The sequence below is a fragment of the Xenopus laevis genome, chromosome 2S, assembly GCF_017654675.1.
Source record: "Xenopus laevis strain J_2021 chromosome 2S, Xenopus_laevis_v10.1, whole genome shotgun sequence".
NCBI classification, from domain to species: domain Eukaryota; kingdom Metazoa; phylum Chordata; class Amphibia; order Anura; family Pipidae; genus Xenopus; species Xenopus laevis.
The window spans coordinates 7,670,278-7,686,707 of NC_054374.1; the positions used below are offsets into that span (position 1 = coordinate 7,670,278).

At 40.2% G+C, this 16,430-nt stretch overlaps 1 protein-coding gene across 1 annotated transcript in view; it reads left to right on the forward strand.

Moving 5' to 3' along the window:
* Positions 1–339: 339 nt before the first annotated feature.
* Positions 340–16,430, forward strand: part of ace2.S (angiotensin converting enzyme 2 S homeolog) — a 39,045-nt gene continuing 22,954 nt past the window's right edge. The window contains exons 1-4 of the mRNA XM_018248822.2: positions 340–571; positions 11,710–11,868; positions 13,605–13,698; positions 14,312–14,455. Of these exons, the coding sequence (XP_018104311.1) occupies positions 383–571; positions 11,710–11,868; positions 13,605–13,698; positions 14,312–14,455 (586 nt within the window). The 5' untranslated portion in view covers positions 340–382. The remainder of the gene's footprint in view (positions 572–11,709; positions 11,869–13,604; positions 13,699–14,311; positions 14,456–16,430) is intronic.

Consider the following 16,430-nt stretch of genomic DNA (forward strand, 5'->3'; position numbering starts at 1 on the left):
ATCTTTAATTGTTTGTGTAGAAACCTATAGAAAATTCCAAGTTCGGAGTGAATTGAATGACACTGAGTCATTACATTTGTATCCGATTGCAGGTAAATGGAGACTACTCAGCCAGCCTGAAAAGTTCATTATGTAATTACCTTCAAAACATTTAACAGCCAGCTTTCCTGACTCGCCTGTATATGATAGCAAGGGCAGTTGGTGCCATAATATTAATAATAATAATAATAAAAGTGCTTTATCCAAACAAGACACGCACTTCCTGAATTGCACTGGGAAACCTTTGCTGTACAGTTCAAAGGCTAATGATAGAGACACTCGTTTTTCACCATTGCCAGGAGGGACATGTTGCAGTTGAGATTATCTTGGCTCAGGGAAGAAGATGTCGGCTCTGCTTTGGCTTTTTTCTGTTGGGCTTCTCCTTGCCACTGGCACGAGCCAAGATGTTACCAGCCAAGCCAGGGACTTCCTAAAACAGTTTGAACTGGAAGCAGAAATCATTTATCATCAAAGTGCACTTGCACAATGGGAATACAACACCAATATCACTGATGAAAATGCCCAAAAAATGGTAGGTGATCTATATAAATATATATATATTTTTTCTGCTACAAACTCTGATCAAATCCGCTTGGGTTTTTTTACGCTTATTTATTATTATATTTTCCCGAAAATTTGCTTTGCAGGAAAAAATCTGATATTTACAATTTTGTTCAGATTTTTATAAGATTTTTACTTTTTTTTTTTTTTTTTTTTTGATTTTTCACCCGAAAACTCAGATTTTCTGCCTGGGGTATTGCACGAAACCCAGCACACATCAAAGTGGGAACTTCTCCCATTGACTTATATGCAACCTCGACAGGTCTGAGATGCTGAATTTTCTGATTCTGACTTTTCCATCCTCAGGGTTTAATAAATTCCGAAAAAATGTGTGATTTTTTTTTTTTTTTTTTTCAAAAGTCAGATTTTATTAAAAAAAAAAAACACAAATTGTTCATGATTTTTGCATTCGGAGTTTGTAAATAACCCCCCAACAAAAATTGGAAGAATTCCAATTTACCATTCAAACCTTAATAAATCTGCCCCTAAATAGAAACAAACACCCGGCCCATGGTTCAGAATTCTTTAACTTCCCTGTTTATGTGACAAAAAGGCAGAGTCCTGAACCAAATCCTGGATAGAAAATAAAATAAAAAAATCAAATTAACTTTGATTAAAACATTCAAAAATTTTAATTTTCAGCTGTTTAAATATAAATATGTAAAGATCGGTGATCTGGAAAAGTAGAACGTGTTGCATTACTCAGCATATGTTTTGACAATTAGTTGTCAAGGTAAAATGTGCAAAGGTTTTTTTATCAGCTCATTTAGTTCTGCCTAAATGCTTTTAGCAGAAGGAGCAGCGACTGAATATAATAATGTGGGAAGAGTATTACTGGAGAGGGATTAGAGCAAGACGTTTGTGAACATGCAGAGAGTCAAAGGAACAAGTGGCTTCTCTTGTACAGGTATAGGAGCCCTTATCCGGAAACCCGATATCCAGAAAGCTCCGAATTACGGAGTCTCCCATAGACTCCATTTTATCCAAATAATCCAAATTTTTAAAAATGATTTCCTTTTTCTGTGTAATAATAAAACAGTCGCTTGTACTTGATCCCAACTAAGATATAATTAATCCTTATTGGAAGCAAAACCAGCCTATTGGGTTTATTTAACGTTTAAATTAATTTCTAGTAGACTTAAGGCATGAAGACCCAAATTACGGAAAGATCCGTTATCCAGAAAACCCCAGGTCCCGAGCATTCTGGATAATAGGTCCCATACCTGTACCAATGATGCAGGTGCAAAAACAGGAGCTATGGGTTGGGTGACATCCTTGTTCCAGTAAGGTTATTTCTCCAAAGTAAAATTGTTTTATTTTTGCTGTACAACATTTTTTATTTTTACTGCACTGTGTTGGAGCTGAATGTGACACAAGTGCTCCATGGAACTTTTGCACTGGATTTTGGTGGAGGCTGCACATTGCTCCTTGTACTGAAGTATAGGGCTCTCTTGCATTTTCCACCTACTAGTGCTCCCTAGCTTGTGTCAATATTTTTATACTCGCCCCCTGAACCAACGCTTCATTAATGCCCTCAATTTAATTAATGGGGGCCATACCTTAGGGTAGTATAGGATACTAGTTCCTGATGCAGTGATTGTTGAGGCGAATAGAATTGGTATCAGTAGCCAGGGCAGCCATCAGGGGGGGACAGGGGGTGAGAGTTGTAGGGGGCCCCGAGGGAAAGGGGGGCCCCGGCCACACCACACTTACTTGATTATCCGGGCCCCCCATCTTTCTGAGAGCTGCTGACATCAGGAAGGCATGGACGTTTAAGGGGCCCTGGCCACCAATTTTCTCATGATGTGGGGGGGGCCCTGGCCACCAATTTTGTGCATCATTTGTTTTTCTCATGTGGGGTCCTAGCCACCAATTTTTTCAAATTTTTTTTTATGGGGGGCCCTGACCACCAATATCTTTTTTATTAACATGTGGGAACCCTAGCCACCAATATTTTTTTTGTTTTTTTACTGTGTGGTTGGGGTGGACCTGTGGGGTGGGGAGGGCGGACCTGTAGGTGGGGCTTGCGGTGGGTGCAGCCCAGGGGGCCCAGGAAATTTTGTCGTATGGGGCCCTGCGATTTCTGGTGGCGGTCCTGTCAGTAGCTATGACTAGCAGAAGAAACACAGAAAATATCAGGGATGCATCGAATCCAGGATTCGGTTCGGGATTTGGCCAGGAAAGATTGCCAGCGCTTGGTCTAACTCACAATCTGGAGTTGATCAGCTGCTACAAACAATAAAAACCCAATATTTGTACAGAAAATATGGCAAGTCAGATGACAAATGAGGATTGTCAGTACTATATTTAGCAGAGAAAAAGGAAATCCGTTTTAAAAATGTGGATTATTTGGATAAAATGGAGTCTATGGGAGACCATAGACTCCATTTTATCCAAATAATCCAAATTTATAAAAATAATTTTCTTTTCTCTGCCATTCCATAGTTTGGAACTTTCAGGATAACGGGTTTCCGGATAACGGATCCTATACCTGTACACAAAAAGAAGAAGAAAGATTGCCAGCTCGCAGTTTGCCTTTAAAAATACTTACAAAAAAATGAGGTGTTCGTACCACACTTTGGCCAAAATATGTAAGCTCACGTGCCACGTCAAGGCCCCTCGTTATACGTGAGTCCTACACTATTTGTGGGAATTCTACATTTGTAGTATGCTCTTAGATAATCTTTCTTTCTTCTTCCTTATAGCACATGTAGCTCTTCAATAATTCTCTTATGGTTATTGGATCTCTAGCAGTTTTGTCATATTTAACAGACATGCCTCTGTGTAGCAGTTATGGCTCTGGTTTTCTCTACCAGTTATGTCCTTCTCTAATAGATACAGTATGTCTCTGTCTAGCTCATGTGGCTCTCTAGTTGTTATGGTTCTGTTACTCCTGATTCCTGGAAAATAATATAGTTACTTGAGTCAGAAGATTGTGACAGATGATTGGATAACCTTGGATGCATCGCTACTTCTCCTCCCAGAGGACTTTTGCCACCAAGGATCACTTCTAACCCTTTGTGTAGAAGACTTGAGCATGATAAGCTTAATAGGCAGTAATAATCAACACATTCATCTCTGGTTATTAATGAGGGTCAAAGTATAAAAGGTCAGTGTTCATAAGACAGATGATTTTATTATCAGCCCTTCTAGGGAGAGTTTTACAGTGTAAATGCTGCATACGACACACAGTATATTTTCTTTTATTCCTTTACTTTAATGCAGCAAATAAAAAGAAATCTATAGGCCTTTATTTAAATCATTCAAACGGGGAAATGTAATAAAATTCACTAATGAAACATATTACATTCCCCCATTAGTCTCAACAGCTAGAATAATTGTCCAGGTATTGGACCTATTATCCGGAATCATCGGGACCTGGGGCTTTCCGGATAATGGGTCTTTCCGTAATCTTCATACCTTAAGTCGACTAGAAAATCATATAAACATTAAATAAAGCCAATAGGCTGGTTTTACTTCCAATAAGGATTAATTATATCTTAGTTGGGATCAACTACAAGCAACTGTTTTCTTACTACAGAGAAAAAGGAAATCATTTTTAAAATTTTGGATTATTTGATTATAATGGAGTCTATGGGAGACGGCCTTTCTGTAATTCGGAACTTTCTGGTTAACAGGTTTCCGGATAACGGATCCCATACCTGTAGAATAGCTTCCCAAGGAATAGGATGGTCTTACACAGATCTAATGTATCCAATTCAATGCCTTAAGGCCCCCATACACGAGCCGATAAAAGCTGCCGATCGATATCTGGCTGAAAGTCGGCCAGATCTCGATCGGCAGGTTAAAAAATCCTGTTGGATCGGATCAGCCCGATATCGCCCATTTCAATGTGGGCATATCGGGGAGAGATCCGCTCGTTTGGTGACAACACCAAACGGGCGGATCTCTACGTCTATGGCCACCTTTATAACCAAATAATAAAAGACAGCAGGGACTAGTGGCAGACTACATACAGTATGTGCGAGTTAACAGCCCATTGGCAAGTATAAAGTGCCCAAAGGATTGTCTCTGGAATTATCTCATTGGCAAAGGACTATGTTGAGTCACGTATGTGGTATGTGGCCAGAGAGTCTGTGCATGTCCCAAATGTGATCCAATCACTGACCTAAGTATCAATTGATCAGAGCAATAAATGTGCCCTGGCATTTGGGAGGTACAAATTGGCCAAAAAGCCAACCGTTTGCTAACATATCAATTGATTTAAGCCATTCATCTGATATGAGCTGATTTCATCCTTCCTTTTCTTTTCCAACCCAAATATTGCATCTGTTTAATTAGGCAGTAGAAACCATGGGCCTCATGTACAGTATTAAGAGCAAAAAAGAGTAATCAATCATCCACCATGTTTTTTTAATCCTAATGCTGCATTTTCTGCTCCACTACAGATGCAAAACTTGTAAGTGCCGCATTTGTGTTATTTTGGGCATGTAACAGCCACAATTGCATTGTTTTTGGGTGTTAAATAGAGAAGGTGGGTGCAAAGCAAGGAACCATTTTTTATTAAAGGCTGTGCCCCTGATGCTCTTTAACTTGCACTTCCAAATGATGTGCAAGTTAAGGGAAGGGTGGGGGAGTGTCTCCGTGCCCCCCCCCTGTCCAACCCTCTTGATTGATTGAAGGGGCATCCATCAAGTCTGTGCAGCTAGTTACACAATGTGTGCAAACTACAAAAAATGGCCGCTTCTTGTAATGTGTCCTGCATTATAAATGACCCCTCCTGTATCTGTAATTGTGTTGCTACTCATGGCATAAGAGCTCTATTCAGTGTTGGACTGGCCCGTCGGGATACCAGGAAAACTCCCGGTGGGTCCAGGTGTCTTTGGGCCCTCCTGCTTCTAACCTTTTAGCCTATTTCACAGTCATTCCCTATTTCTTTATGGGGGAAAAAAAGGCTTGATAATGAAAGAGTAGAGTATAGTAAGTAGACATAAAAGACTAGGAGAATAAAGGGGTTGAGTGAGGAGAGGAGCAATAATAGTTTAGAAAGTGGGCCCTCGGTCTAAGGTTTTCTGGTGGGTCCCTGGCACCCCAGCAGGGTCAGAACTAGGGGTAAGCAGAGTAGGTGTCTGCCTAGGGTGCAATCATGGGCGGGCGCACTTTTAAGGGGATTTTTTTTTCTTTTTTTTAAAACCCTAGTTTGCTTGGCATTTAATAGTTTTTCAATTTTATAAACCGCCGTTTCAAACCCCTCTTGGCCGTGATTCGTACTGCGGGCAGAAGCACTCCCCACCTCCCCCTTGGCTGCTGCTGGCACAGGTACATATTTGGGGACAATATGATGGATTTTTGGCTCCTACTGGCAAAAGTACATGTTTGGGGGTAACATTGTAGATTTTTTGGCTGCTGCTGGCACAGGTACAGATTGGGGGCAATATGAGTGATTGGCTGATGCTGGCTCAGGTACACAGATGGTTGGAGCAATAGGATGGATTTTTTGGTTGCCGCTGGCATAAGTGCAGATTGGGGGTAACAATATGATGGATGTCTTGGCTTATGCTGTCACAGGTACAGATTGGGGGTTTGGGGGCAATCTGAAGGATGGACTACTGTTGGCACAGGTAGAAATGGGGGCAATATGATGGCTGTTGGCACAGGTATAGGGGGCAATATGAATGGTAAAGTGGGAAATGGTTATGCAGGTGGAGGGGGGTCACTGATTGAAGCCCTTGCCTAGGGTGCCAAAACACCTTAGCCCGGCCCTGCATCCCAGCCCAACACTGGCACTGATCAATAGAACGTCCAGTTCATAATATTTACATAATATAAATCTATCTAGCAACAGGCAATTAGCAGTACATGGTGTGTAGCAACAGATATTTTAGTGCAGAGTGTCACCTCTTCAAACAGCTGGATATCTCATTAGAATTGTACGTACCACTGAGATGAACTGTGTCTGCCAATCCTTCATTAAGTAAAGCCTCAAAGCAGAAAGGGGGGATTCATCAACAACAAGCAAAATGACATTTCTCATAAATACCGTTAGGTCTAAGAGCTTTAGTTCCCATATCCAATATCTCCCTTCTTAATTATTTCGATATTTCATCCTCTATAAGTTTTTTCCAGAATCTGCCATCGTAGATGAGCTTTGTCCAATCTTTTCTCCAGGAAGTTTTTTAAAAAAAAAAACAAATATATACACTCTTATGCCCCATTATCCTTGTATAACTAAAAGTTGATAATATACCCGTCTTAGTAATTTAAGAAGATATATCTCTATTTCATAAAGATATGCAGCTTTATGTTGCTACCATCTAGTGGATCTAAAACATGTTTTCCTCTTACGATACCTTTGCAATGTGGCATTTAAGCTGTATGTATTCTTGTAGGCTGCCGCAGGTCTCTGTGCTCCATAACAGATTATAGCTGTTTGTGGCAGCGCTATATATTCATGAGGGGTGGGGTTGGAATGTAGGTATCCCCCATTTTGCCCCTACCATTCCACTAACTTGCACATCATTCAGACATGCAGGTTTGGGCAAATAATGAACTCATTCTAAAAATCCACTATCCCGGTGAAAGATGTAGCTCAGCATCACCTTTTTACTTACCATGAACAACAGCAGGGGTGTAACTACAGAAGAAGCAGACCCTGTGATTGCAAAGGGGCCCATGAGATATAGGGGGCCCCATGAGGCCCAAATAATGAGCAATTTCAACATTTATGGTAAAACAGAGCAATCTCTGGATATGTTGGGGGCCTTAAATGAATTTGCTGTCGGGCCCAGCAGGGCCTGATTCCTTTGGCGGTCGCCCCTAGGCCGCACGGTCCAATCAGGCAACCACACGGTCCTAGCGCCCACCCACACTTCACCCTCCCGGCGCGAATATATGCACACCTGCGAATAAGCGCCGGCGAAGGGTGCCATTGAACGGGGACGCGCAGGTCCCCATAATGCGGCTGGGCGCCATGCCGCCCCTATTTTTTTGCAGTGCTAGGCCCGGGCCTATGTGGCCTAGCCACAAATTCGGGCTTGGGGCCCAGTAACATCTAGTTACAGTCTCTAATGCAGATTTAGACTTGTGCATGCCCAGTACCATAAAATCAGAATATTTAAAAAACGGAAATTCGGCTCTTAAAGTTACAGGAGGTGGCTTTTTGCCACCCCTTGTAACTGGCCGTTCACTGCTGCCTGAAGCAAGTGCTCACCTTGCCTCATGGCAGGAACGGCCCTGCACACTTCTGTGTGATTGGGGTCTTCTCTGTGGCTCTTTATGTTTCTCTACCTGCATCTTCCTCCTTTCCCTCATTTGTCAGCAGCTGCTTTTGCTGGGAAGACTGTTCACTTAGCAATTGCTCCCTCCATGTGGCATACCTTGTAGCGAGTGCGGGGTAAAATCATACCTTTATATTATACGGCTAAGGGACCTGTTATCCAGAATGCTCTGGACCTGGGGTTTTCCAGATAATGGATCTTTCCATAATTTGGATCTTCATACCTTAAGTCTACTAGAAAATCATGTAAACATTAAATAAACCCAATAGGCTGGTTTTGCATCCAATAAGAATTAATTAGATCTTAGTTGGGATCAAGTACAAGGTGCTATTTTATGATTACAGAGAAAAAGGGAATCATTATTAAAAATATGAATTATTTGGATGAAATAGAGTCTATGGGAGATGTAATTTCAGTAATTCTGAGCTTTCTGGATAATGGGTTTCCGGATAAGGGAATCCCACACCTGTACTTTTAATGTATTATACATTCATAATATAGGGAATGTGTTTCCTAAATAACATAGCAAATATTTGGTAAAATTTGCGTAATTGTACATATCTTAATGGCATTTCAAAGGAGGGTTGCATGTAAGCTGTTTTTGGAAAAACAATAGGGATATAGACAGTCAGACAGTAAAACACCAAAGCCACCAAACCTCTCTGTGTTCCCCCTGGCCAATTGAGGATAAAAGTCTAGATGTTTGGATACGACTAGATGTTTAGGATAGGACTCTGACATTACCTCTGTGCTTTGGGGTTCATTAGGATGAGTCCTGAAGTTGCTCCTTCCATGTGTCATTAATGCAACTATATGAACTACACGAGGTTCCTCATAACTGATATTGTCCAAAAGAGACGTTTCTCTAACTGGCCCTCAGTTTTGTTACTTACAGTTGACATCTTGAAAAAATATTTATACAGTAGATATAAATTTTTATTTTTATATTAGTGTCCCAATGGCAAAAGCTAGCCACATGTGATAAGTGGACCTAGGGGAAATATCATTCAAATTGACTATTCATGATGGAATTTTTTTATAAAGCTGGACTTCTTGGCCTTAATGTTTAAGACTGGTGCTCATGGATATCACAGTTATCCCAACTGCAGACCATGAAAGGAAAAAAAAAAAACAATATATGTATTACCTGTTTTGCAATGTATTTCTGCTGAATAGGCTTAACTATATGTAATATAATCTATTGTACATTGTAGTTTCCCTGAAAGAACCTTCAGAAAATACTAACGTCAGACAATTTAATCGCATATTTGCAGGCTTGAGAATAAGTGTTGTATCAATGATTTACAGACCTTGGAGGAGCCATACTGATAGTGACGCCAGTAGGTCCAGCACATTAGTAAAATCAACACTTTAGTTTCATACTTCTTTTACAACTACGTGATGCTGGGAATGATAATTGTAGCAAAAAAACTTGTGCTCACCACTAAACAATTTAAGACCACGAGGGATGACTTTGGGATGTCCAGGGATGACTTTGATGTAGTTGGCCAGCTGAAATACATTGCAACATATAGACAAACATTCCTTGTTTAAAGAGTGGATAACTTTTTTTTAAAACATATAGAATACCATAGTGTATTCTGCATGGAAATCCCTGAATATCTCTGTTTATTTAGAACAGTGATCCCCAACCTGTAGCTCGTGAGCAAAATGTTCCTCTTCGACCCCTTGTAAGTTGATCCCAGTGGCCTCCAAGCACGTGCTTCTTTTTGAATTCCTGGCTTTAGTTACATAAATAACATGTATACTGCCAAACAAAGCCTTCTGTTGGCTGCAAGTCCACATAGGGGTTACCAATACCCAATCACAGACCCTATTTGGAAGCCCCAGGAACTTTTTGCATGTTTGTGTTGCTCTCCAACATTATTTTATACTTGAGTGTGGCTCATGGGTAAAAACGGTTGGGGATCTAGAAGGATAACTAAACTTCTTTCTCATATACACAGGATGAGTAGGAAGACAAAAAAACGTACTTTATTAACAATACTGAATAACACACAGAACATACAGCAGCCTACAAGCCAAACGAGCTCCTGTATAATCACAGCTATGGTCATGTATTGCCGTGTGATGGCACAGATTTAGAAGGTTCTTGTTATTAGAAGTTTTTTGTTATGATTCAGACTTTTCGGTTGCAACAGGCAATGAAAGTTTGTAGTTCTTTGATCAGAGAATTCCAGACTTTATAAATATGTGATTGGAGTTACTGCCAATTGAAAAGCTCTGATGTTGGATCAAGATTACCCGATATCCATAGATTAGAGGTAAAAGCCTGCACTTTCCATCATCACGGGAAATTACTGGAGCTTCAAACATGTTGTTCCAAAGGCTCTAATCAAAGAGAAACACTGCTGCTCTCTTGACTTGTTAACTGCCAGGCGCAGCAAATTGCTACACAGGAGAAACTAGGGAGCTATAATATAATGAAAAAGAACAAGTTAATTTCAACTCATGGCAACTATGGAAGGTTTACTATTTTGTGCTGAAACCTCAACACATACACATTGCAATGCATAGCTTGAACTTTTGCAACTAATCATCGCTGTATATTTTGCATGTTACTTTTAGTCTTGCTTGTACATGGCACCAACAGACACACTAGGACATCAGTTCCAGCTCCACCACCACTCTAGACCTTGACCATCTTCTACCTTTCATGAAAGGCATGAATTAATTATTATAGATGTTTAAATATTTTAAGACCGATCGATAACTATTGGGGGGGGTTGAATAAAATAAGTTTACTTTCCTGTATTAGACAGATCTGTATGCATACTAGACTGTACTAGAGCTTAACTATTAAGTAAGGCCAAAGTCAACCCAAAAATATGGAGTACCAGCTTTGTGACTGGTATTCTCTCCCATGTCTAATGGCATTTGTCACCCTATTTGTCACTCCTATTGGGGTCAATCCCAGTGTACAAGAGATTTATTCCTACTTTTAGCAGCTTTCAAATCCCTAAAATTGGAAGGAGGCGGTATATGGCACTTGTACCAGTAAGCCATAGTTAATGCCGTTCTGCCACCTGAGCCAATCGCCCCAATAACTTTTCCTCTTAAGCTGGCCATAAACGCAAAGATCCGATCGTACGAATCGATGTACGATCGGACTTTCCCATCTCCCGACCTGCCACTAACCATTCAGATCAAAGTCTTACCATTCAGATCAAATAAAGTAGTTAAAGAACAGATCATCCAATGTTCTGCCCCTGACAGCAATCGTACGATAGTTATGTCTGACAACACTAGTGACAGTCCCCCATTGTAAATCGTACGATCGGCAATACACGCAGAGATATTATCGGCAGCCGACAGAAATTTTCTAACCTGTCCGATCGACCAAACGACCGATCTCTGCCGGACGAAAAATGTCGGGATTCTCTACACACGGTCCGAAAATCGTACAAATCCACGATTCGTACGATCGGATCGTTGCGTCTATGGCCAGCTTTAGTCCTGTCCTGGTCTGACATTGGTGGAGGTATCACTTATATAGAGAGCTCTGCTTTGTTTGCCTGCTTGCCTTTATAAAGCTACAATTTTTGGTATAAAAAATTAACCATGGCTTGGACAGACAGCTGAGGCGCGGTTATTACTGTACAGCTGGCAAAAAAACAATCCTGTGTAAGGCACAAAGTTTTCAAGTGAATAGTAAGTAAGTGCCAAGAGGCTCAGGCAACTAAACTAATCAAAACCTAAGGCCAACTTCCCAAACCCACCAAGAGAACGAGAGGTCCGGGGATCAGTAATTGTTACATGAAAAACACACTAGACTATGGTTTTATTTGCAAAATGATATTTTTTTTGGCATTACACATTTTGAAATAATTCTGATTTATTTGTATTTCAGAGTGAAGCAGGGGCCAAATGGTCAGAATTTTACACCAAAGCAAGTAAAGCTTCAGAAGCGTTCAACAAAGATGATATAACAGACCCGAGCATCAAACTTCAGCTAATCTTTCTTTCAGAGAAGGGTTCAGCCATTCTGCCAGCGAACAAATATGCCAGAGTAAGTATTACTCTCTCTGAAAACCCCATGTTATCCAATATTCAGAAGCAACTTCAGAAAGCAGCTTCCTCTGAAATATACATTTAATTCTGTAACCTTACATCAGTCATAGTTCAGCTTTTATATAGTTATACTTCCCAAATCAGCCTTCAACTGACTGACTGCCATTATCACAGCCTCTATAGAGAGGCCAGGGCATCATAAGAAAAGGGTATTAGTCCTCTCTTTAAAAAGAGAAGGAAATGTTAAAATTAAGTAAGTTTTATCAGAAAGGTCTATATAAATACACCAGTAAACCCTCAAAGTAACGCTGCTCTGAGTCCTCTGTCAAAAGAAACAGCACATTTCTTTCCTTCTATTGTGTACTCATGGGCTTCTGTATCAGACTTCCTGTTTTCAGCTTAAACCTCCAGGGCTAGGGCTTGAGCATGCTCAGTTTGCTCCTCTCTCTCCCTCCCTGCTGTAATATGAGCCCAGAGCATGAAGTGATGTCACAACAAGCTAATATGGCAGCTGCTATCCTAAACAAACAGAGAGCTTCTAGAGCTGTTTACTCAGGTATGGTAAAGCATTCTACAGAACAAATATAGCCTTCTGGCTTGCATTATTGTGGCCTTTATTGGCAATACTGGCAATACACCGCCTTGGTAGCTTCCCTTCTCTTTTAAAGGACCAGTAACATAAAAAAATTTTTTAAAAGAATTTGTTTCTTTTTAATGAAAAAAAACACACCAAGACAGTTTTAACTTTTAATTTGCAAAGCTTTTATTAAGAAATTACTTACCGATTCTCTGCATGCGCTCCTCTTCAGAAACAGCGAAAGGGCGACGATCCATTGTGCGGCACTCGATTTCTCCTCCCTGCCTTCTATAGGAGATAGCCAGGGAGGAGAAATCGAGCGCCGCACAATGTATCGTCGCCCTGTCGCCGTTTCTGAAGAGGAGCGCATGCAGAGAATCGGTAAGTAATTTCTTAATAAAAGCTTTGCGAATTAAAAGTTAAAACTGTCTTGGTGGGGGTTTTTTTCGTTAAAAAGAAAAAAAAATTATGTTACTGGTCCTTTAAGAGTAATATTAGAAAAATTAACTATATGATATTGTATGTATCCATGAATCAGGATTTTAGAGTAACATTGCCTATCTCATTTGTTTGCTACACCCTGTCAATAGTAATACTCTGTAGGGCTCATCTATTAATGGGGCAGATTGTTTGCATCCTGACTGTATTTGAATTTATTATGTTTTAATCCAACAGAGCTAAACTATAAAACTTGCAACTTGTCTTTTTCTTATTCACTATCCATCCTTTTTTGCACCAATTCTTTTAGCAGAAGTGCCAATCCAGCTGGGCTCCAGAAGGGCATCAATATGGAGATGCAGGGTGGACTATTTAAAGGCCACATTGGCATGATGCATTCTTCATGTATCCACTGGCTTTCAATGGGTTCTACAGCTTTACTCAATGATCATACAGGATCCTAACAATTGTACAGTAGTTAGACTCAGGGAACCCAGCTATTTCAAGCTTACTTGAAGGTCCTTCATTCTCATACACATTGAAACTATTCTCCTGCAATAAATGTTTTTTTTTTTTTACTAAAGGCAATTTACAATTTAAATCAAATATCAATATGAATATAGACGGTATGATGTTCTTATGCTTTTAAACTTTCCCCGCTGTCATTAAGCTGCCAAATGATTGTGTTCGTCACAGTGATTGCATATTGTCTTCTCTAGCTGAATCAAGTTCTAAATGAAATGAGCACAATATACAGCACACACACGGTATGTAAAGCAGATGGAGCAAAGGACTGTTTGCAACTGGAACCAGGTAGGAAACTCTGTATTTTCTTTATTCATTTTTTTTTTTTTTTATACATATGATTATAATTCCAGCAGATGGGTTTTAGCCATAAATAACATGTAACAGAATGGTGCCACCAAATAATTCAAATTCTGATTACTTTAACTATAATCCCAGCTGCCTTGTTATGACTTTTAACCGACAGCTCTTTCATAAGTTCAGGTTGACAAATCAGGGTGGAAAAGGGACATTTTTTATAGTGGTATGCATAGAAATACTCAAGAACATACTGTACCTCATCAAGGCTAAAAAAAATTTGGGATATTAGTCCAAAGGCCAATCCCACTGGGCCACATCCAGTAACAAGCCTTGCCCCTCAGTCCCACCTTGCCGGTATGATCTGATTTTAGATTAGTGACTGCCAGTAGACTCATAGAAATACTGGCAGTTGGGGGTGTATACTAGATTGTGTTACGTGTCAGCTGGACTTTATTATTTTAATGTCAATGTCTTAGCACTAACTGCCTTTCAGAAATTCTTGCCTGTAGTACTTGTACTTGAAAAACCTCATAGAACTTGTATTAAAAAGTGCATCATTAGCATAGTAACCTTTGGTCATAAATTGCCTCTGTAATATTAGGTTTGGACTTAATCATGGCTGAGAGCACTGATTATGAGGAAAGGCTGTGGGCCTGGGAAGGTTGGAGAGCCGGAGCTGGAAAGAAAATGAGGTCATTGTATGAAGAATATGTAGATCTGGAAAATGAGGCTGCCCGTCTTAATGGTGAGTTATGCATTTGTCTATTTAACGAGATTTATTTTATTCAAAAATCAGTGATCCCCAGCCCCTTGAATGTTGCTCCCAATAGACTCAAAGTAGGGGTGCACCCAATCCACTATTTTGGATACTGAATCAAATCCTAATTTGCATATGCAAATTAGGGGTGGGAAGGTGAAAACATTTTTTACTTCCTTGTTGACAAAAAGTCATGAGATTTCCCTCCCCACCCCTAATTTGCATATGCAAATTAGGATTTGGTTTGGTTGGGCAGAAGGATTCGGCCAAATGCGAATCCTGCTGAAAAAGGCAGAATCCTGGCTGAATCCCGTTCCTAATCCCGGATTTGGTAAATCCCTTACTCAAAGCAGGTGTTTATTTTTGAAATCCTTGTTTGGAGGAAAGTTTTGTTTCATAAAAAACAGGTGTACTCCCAAACAGGGCCTTCTGTAGATTTCCAGTTCACATAGGGGGAAACAAATGGCCAATCACAGCCCTAATTTTGCTTTAACAAGGAACATTTTTCATGCTTGTGTTGCCCCCAACTCTTTTTACATTTGAATGTGGCTCATAGGTTAAAAGTTTGGGGACCTTTGCCTTAGGGTCAGTCATGTTGAGTGTAATGGTACACTGGGCATAGTTTGGTCTTGTCTCTAAAATGTTCTATTGCTGTAACATATAAAGATTAGTAATATTTACATGGTCCATGCCATGCCTTTCTTTATTTTTTTGTAACTTATAATTTTATTAAAGAGAGAGCAGAAAAAAAAAGATACAGTCGTACATGTAGACTACATTGATCATCAACATTGTTAAGGATAAGCATATGTCATGTCATACCGAAGGATAGTCAATAAAATCACAAAACAGATTAACTGTGTGTACAGCTGAGGAGGCTCTAATTTTCATCCAAATTCAAAGGCAAAGAAAGGAAACGTGATAAAGGTAGAGTAGGAAAGGGGGGAAAGAAATACGAGGCAGAGAAAAAAAGGGGGGGAAAAAAGATAGAACAGGTATGCGCCCAGTTTTGAATGAAATACATGAGAGGTAAGAACAAAATTATAGCAAAACATAGGTGCACCAATCGAAGAGAACATCACTATGGAGGTTGCAGAGTCAACAAGTGATAGCCGGGGTTGAGGCCAATGGAGGGCACATGCCACCCCTTTCTAACCTGGCCATGACTCTGGGCATTATCCAAGGCTGACCTTTTCAGGTTGTCATCACAGTTGATTCTCTCGGCTGCTCATTGTTGTGTCACTGAAGCTGGCAATAGACGCAAAGATCCGATCATACGAATTCACGATTCGTATGATTTTCAGACCGTGTGTGGAGAGTCCCGACATTTTTTGTCCCATGAAGATCGGTCATTTGGATGAATAGACAGGTTAAAAGATTTCTGTTGGCTGACTATAATATCTCTGCATGTATTGCCTATCTGACGATATCGCTGTGAGCTTCCCAGTAGAATTTGTCAAGAAATACGACAAACAGATTTCTGTGACGGGCAGGACATCAGCTGTTTTTTTCTCTTTGCCGCTTTATCTTATCTGAATGGTTAGTGGCAGGTCGGGAAAGGGCACCGACTGATCGTTCGTCCGATATTCTGCTCGTCTATGGCCAGCTTAAGAGCCACCAATGGAAGTGACTTATCCAATGCTGGTACAAAACTGCCTCAGCTGAATTTATTGACATTATGGGGGTCTCACACCCTCTTTCTCAATGTAAAAGTCCCCACATTCTAGAAGTAGCTACACTGGACATCTGTAGAATATTGTGAAAGATCTGGGATTCTGTTGCCTCTACTTACTAACAACCCTTTCTTCTACAGAAATACGTTTTACATGTTTTATAACAGGCAGAAAACCTAGAAACCAAAATCTGTAGGAAGCATTTGCCGGCCAGCAATCTGATTTGGTTTAACAGAACTTGAGCAAACAATGTATTTATCATTTAAGTACCACTACAATGCTCATATCTC